This window comes from Oncorhynchus gorbuscha, linkage group LG16 (assembly GCF_021184085.1).
Source record: "Oncorhynchus gorbuscha isolate QuinsamMale2020 ecotype Even-year linkage group LG16, OgorEven_v1.0, whole genome shotgun sequence".
Classification (NCBI taxonomy): domain Eukaryota; kingdom Metazoa; phylum Chordata; class Actinopteri; order Salmoniformes; family Salmonidae; genus Oncorhynchus; species Oncorhynchus gorbuscha.
In genome coordinates this window covers 27,013,044-27,018,407 of record NC_060188.1, presented here as the reverse complement: position 1 = coordinate 27,018,407, position 5,364 = coordinate 27,013,044, and the positions used below count along the sequence as shown (strand labels likewise).

The 5,364-nt window shown below is 40.1% G+C and overlaps 1 protein-coding gene across 1 annotated transcript; it reads left to right on the top strand.

Annotated features, from left to right (window-relative positions):
* The first annotated feature begins 2,400 nt into the window (after positions 1-2,400).
* On the top strand, positions 2,401-4,828 carry LOC124000735 (60S ribosomal protein L19-like). Its single transcript, XM_046307317.1, has 6 exons — positions 2,401-2,447; positions 3,279-3,385; positions 3,547-3,669; positions 3,810-3,930; positions 4,324-4,434; positions 4,624-4,828. The coding sequence occupies exons 1-6, from the start codon at positions 2,443-2,445 to the stop codon at positions 4,748-4,750; spliced, it is 594 nt and encodes a 197-aa protein (XP_046163273.1). The 5' UTR covers positions 2,401-2,442; the 3' UTR covers positions 4,751-4,828.
* Positions 4,829-5,364: the final 536 nt, after the last annotated feature.

Below are 5,364 nucleotides of genomic sequence, written 5' to 3'. Positions count from 1 at the left end.
CCATGCTGTCAATTAAGCATGATTTGTGCCATGCTCAAAACAACTGTTAACTTGGAACTGCGAAAACTTGACTTCAGTGTTCAAGACAACTGAGAAGCCGGGAATAAACGAGCTCCAATTGGGAAAATATGATTTGAATGGTCATCCAACTCGAAATTGTAAATCTGGCCTCTTTCTAGAGCTATGACCTGAAGATCAATGATGTCATCATGACTGAACCTTGTTTTTGTTCAAAGTTCCCAGCACCATAAATCCAGAGAATGCCAGACTTTTATGCCAAAATTTGCCCACGAAAGACCGCCGCGCCACCTTCCTGTTCAAGTGAGCTCTGCAAAACAAGGTGAGTCCAAAAATGTATTGTATGCTTCTGCATAAATGATGTAATATGCCAGGGAGATATGAATACTGTAGCTAAGAAAGTAATACTAAGTGTATGTTGTGTAGTAAGATGTTAGTAGCCCATGTGCCTCACCCTAATAATTTAGTATTTTTACCCCCTCTTAATTTCGCCTACTGTTCTGACTTGGTGGTGCACATGTAGCCTATAACCTGTTTTGAGAAATGTAATCACTGAATATTGTAAAAGCTTTCATTGCCTGCTTATATGTCCCCTTTATTTATCCTACGGTTCTGACTTGGTGTACAGGGAGAACACTGTAAGAACGGCCCATGTTCTGAATTCTGCCGCTGTACATTTCAAAAGTGCTAAACAAATAGTTATATTGACTACGTCCGTCCTAGCTTTCTCATTAATGTCTTAATCGAAATTAGGGGTTGCCTCTTATCCTGCTTGTCATCCCCTTATGTAATAGTTTGTACATCTCAATTGTCATTAGAAACCACATTTGTTTACTTACCTATTGTTCACCTAATACCTTTTTTTCACTATTGGTTAGAGCCTGTAAGTAAGCATTTCATGAACTGTTTCACTGCCAGACAAGGCTCCGCTGATAGCCAGGTGTAGCAGTGGTAAGATGTTGGAACTGCTGTTGGGACAAATTTCTGTAGGTCCTAACAGTTTGTGGGCACCGTTTGTCACCGTTATAGTGCAATTCATGTATTGTTTAGTGTTGTATTTTATAGTGGCTTTGTTGGCATGCATCCACTTTTTTTTGCCCTATCAAGATTTACATGCCAAAATCGTCACTACATGTGACAAATAACATTTTATTTGATTTGATTAATTAAGAATTGTTATTGAAGTGTTTCCTGTAGCTGGTATATTGCCTCTTATTGGTGATCGATAGCCCCATCTAGTGGTCTCTTTAGCTTCATACTCTATTACAATCCTGTGTTATTTGTTCAGAGGAAATGTTCACATGGTTTATGTCAAAGCAATGATTGATGATATTTCTCTGTCCGCATTTCTACCGTTTGTATATAATCTAGAACATGCATTATGTTGTACTAGGTAGAGATTTATTGATTTTCTGTCTTGCTTGAGCATATGCAATTATCCTTGAAATGGAAGCCAGGTGTGAGTGCTGCTGAAGATTTACACTGAGGATGGCCTGAGACCAAAACGTTTGTTTTGTTTTCACATTCCATTTATGATTTTTTGGGGCATCATGATGTTCTAATAAAAATCTTTATTTTGCATTCAAGCCTCAGTTCTGGATTTATTATTTTTCTCAACAGTGTGCGGGTCTCCATCTCTTTCAGTTCAGAGAGGAAATCACACTGCATTCATGTCACACGAACTTCGCTTCAACTTTAGGGTCTCATTCAAGGTGGTGGAAAAAGTACTCAGTTGTCATACTTGTGTAAAATTAAAGATACCTTAATAGAAAATGACTCACGTACAAGTCAGCCAGTAAAATACTACTTGAGAAAAGTTGAAAAGTATCTTGTTTTAAATGTACTTAAGTACAGGGATGGGGAAAACTACTAAATGGTCATACTTGAGTAAAAGTAAATGCTATATATCAAATATTTTCACATATTTTCAGAGCTGATCTGATTGGTCAAAAGACCAATTAATGGGGGGAAAAGATCACAATTGGGCAGCTTATCTAAACGTAGCCTTACAGAAACGTTTCCTCTGACAGTGTAAATCAGCTGTTAACGGTCTTAGTCTTTGGCTTCGACATTGTTCTCCTCTGTGAGGGGTAGTGAGCTGCATTTTGTATGATTTCACCCACAATGCAGTGCGAAATCACTACCCACCTTTGGAATATACTATTATTCCCAGATAAGGGGAGAACATATTTTCTATTTACGTTATCTTATGATTTCAGACAATATTGCTCTCTCTTACTTTCGCTCTCTATACCAATTAGTACTTTAATGCTAACACTTCACATGAAAAAGAATATATGTGTGTCATATTCCGTTTATTTCACAAAATAATCGCTGTATATCTCATTTTGGATTCTCCTGTAGCTTTAATGGTACGGCCCTGTCCGTCCCTGGACTCTTCCTTTTTCTATTGCAGTAGCAGCCATGAGGTAAGCCAACCGACTTTGTGCGAGTCCAAATTCGCATATTTTTTATAAAATAAACATGAATCGCCCATTAAACGTTTACTAAGGTTGTCCCAACATTTTTACGCGACACTACCGTCAAAGTCCCTTAACAAATGTCATCTTGGAAAAGCTACATTTCATTTAAATGTGCCGCACGATGTTCCGAGCCAGGGAGGCCATGTTGTCGACCAAGATTTCTGAGACGAGGCATTCAGGCCTAACGTTAAACACATGCGAGTTAAACCCCTTTGCTATCATAGCTGACTAGATTACAATCGTTTAAAACACGTCTGATTCCCATATTGTTAGTATCAACGATATCCATGTTCCATATAATCTGAGTGTTGACATTTGGTCTACCACATTTTGTTAGCATTTGCCAGCTAACATTACCTACACCTACTTGGACACTGGTCTCCCGATTTTGTCTGATTTTACCCGGTGTTTTGTATTAGCAAACTGGTTACTTGTGTCTTGTAAGATTCAGTGTCAACCGTGTCACTTTCTATGAACCGTAACCGTGTGGATGATATTTAGCTATAGGACTAGTAGTTAACGTTACTAGCCCGACGTCGAGTAACGTTAGCCCAGTTGCAGCCAAGGTAACTCTTTAGTCATTAGCATCTAACTAGCTCTAATAGCTAACAATGAACCCGGATAATATGATGATTCTGAGAATGGTTTCGCAAACTATGCTCAAATTTGTGATTTGCCCCTGTTCTCACTACAAACACTTCAAGTTATGTTGTTAGCAACATAGTTATGCGTTACACACAATGTAATGCGTTAGCTAACTCTTAATTTCTAACCCAGCATGCTCAGGCTTCAAAAGAGGCTTGCCTCCAGCGTCCTGCGCTGTGGCAAGAAGAAGGTATGGCTGGACCCCAACGAGACCAATGAGATTGCTAACGCCAACTCTCGTAAGGATTCAGCCAATTTGTGTTTTGCACATTATTCTGGTACTATGTGATGAAGTTAATGTAGCCTGTGCATAATCTACCCAGTAGTTGACTGAATATTGATTTTTTTTTGCTGTAAATTCACCTGCTTTGTCTAACCCCTATTTTCTGTCCCCCCTCAGGCCAGCAGATCCGTAAACTGGTAAAGGATGGTCTTATCATCCGCAAGCCTGTCACGGTGCATTCTCGTGCCCGCTGCCGCAAGAACACGCTGGCGCGTCGCAAGGGAAGGCACACAGGAATCGGTGAGTGAATGCTGTAGTAGCTATATTGACTAGTGATGTTTTTATTTACGTAACTGGTTTTTACTGAAAACGGGATTGTGAATTATGGGGTGTATTAATCTCAGGCCTAACACCATCCTTTCCTCTGCTCACCCTACCAGGTAAGAGAAAGGGTACAGCCAACGCCCGTATGCCAGAGAAGCTGTCTTGGATGCGTCGCATGAGAATCCTGCGTCGTCTTCTCCGTCGCTACAGGGAGTCCCATAAGATTGACAGGCACATGTAAGTTCTCCACATCCACCCTCGAGTATACAGATTCACAAGGAATAGCAACTCCTATTGTGTTCATTTCAAGGATGTCTCTTGCACATGGATTATGTTGAACTAGCTAACTCTACTAGCCTAGGCTGAACTTGCTAGCGAAAATGGCTAACAATCAACCAAGTTATAATGGTAAAAATGTTTCCTGAGAATGGTTTTGCAAACTTTGTTGAAATTTGATGTCATGTTTCTCTTGGCTATCTGATTAAACCCTGTTCAAATTCCTATTTGATTTAGGAAGGAATTTCAAATGTAGTTCATTAATTGCTAAATTATTCATTTTGTATTTATTGAATTGTTTAAAGCGTGTATTGTAGATTAATTTGCTCATCTTGTTTTGCCCCTTCCCCGCAGGTACCACAGTCTCTACCTTAAGGTGAAGGGTAATGTGTTCAAGAACAAGCGTATCCTCATGGAGCACATCCACAAGCTGAAGGCAGACAAGGCCCGCAAGAAGCTTCTGTGGTAAGTCTAAAACCAAAACTACAACTCCCATCTGCCTTAGACTTTTCTATGTGCAATGTTTTGTATTGGTGGAGAAGGAACTGAGCTGAGCTGATGAGCACTTGAAAGCAGAGTGTTAATAGATGGTAAGATGTATATTTGTGTTCAGCCAAAAGATAAGTTGGTGTTTGACCACTTTTCTCTCTGCAGTGACCAGGCTGAAGCCCGTCGTTCCAAGACAAAGGAGGCCCGTAAGCGCAGAGAGGAGCGCCTGGCAGCAAAGAAAGAGGAGATCATCAAGACCCTGTCAAAGGAGGAGGAGACCACCAAGAAGTAAACAGCTTCTTGTCCCTGGCATGTACCTCCTGCCCTTCCCTCTGTCAAGTGATGACAATAAAAAGTGTATGAAAGACAACCCCGTCTCCTGAGTCCACTCTACCTTGATCACATCTGTGATGTACACTACCTGACATGGTTTCATGGGTTTATCAATTGTCAATTGTCATTGGATTACTTCTATTTACAAGGATATAACCTGTCCTACACAATGACATTGTGTGATTGATCTCACGGTTTTTCCTCAGTCCAGACTTCTCAAAAAGCTTGTAGGAAATTGACAGGACAAGCCTTACATGGCCTTACATTTGCTGTATGACGAGCTAAGAATCTTGGTATTTTTATTATCTTGTGAATCCACATTGTTGAGCTATGAGGACAGTTGGTAAAACTGTCACATGTGCCACAAGGTGTTAGAATGTGATAAATGTTGGTGATATTCATGTGGTTTGGATATGCGGGGTGTGGTTGTATGTGGTACCCTTTTCAAATCTAATTTTATTAGTCACATACACGTGGTTAGCAGATGTTAATGCGAATGTAGGGCAATGCTTGAGTCTAGTTTCAACAATACAGCAATATCTACAAATTCCACAACTACCCAATACACACATC

Bases quoted from the DNA above. Each gene is read 5' to 3' on its own strand.
- LOC124000735 (XM_046307317.1), top strand. The intron at 3,386-3,546 runs GTAAGGATTCAG...GTCCCCCCTCAG, and splicing joins GATTGCTAACGCCAACTCTC to GCCAGCAGATCCGTAAACTG. The intron at 3,931-4,323 runs GTAAGTTCTCCA...CCTTCCCCGCAG, and splicing joins CATAAGATTGACAGGCACAT to GTACCACAGTCTCTACCTTA.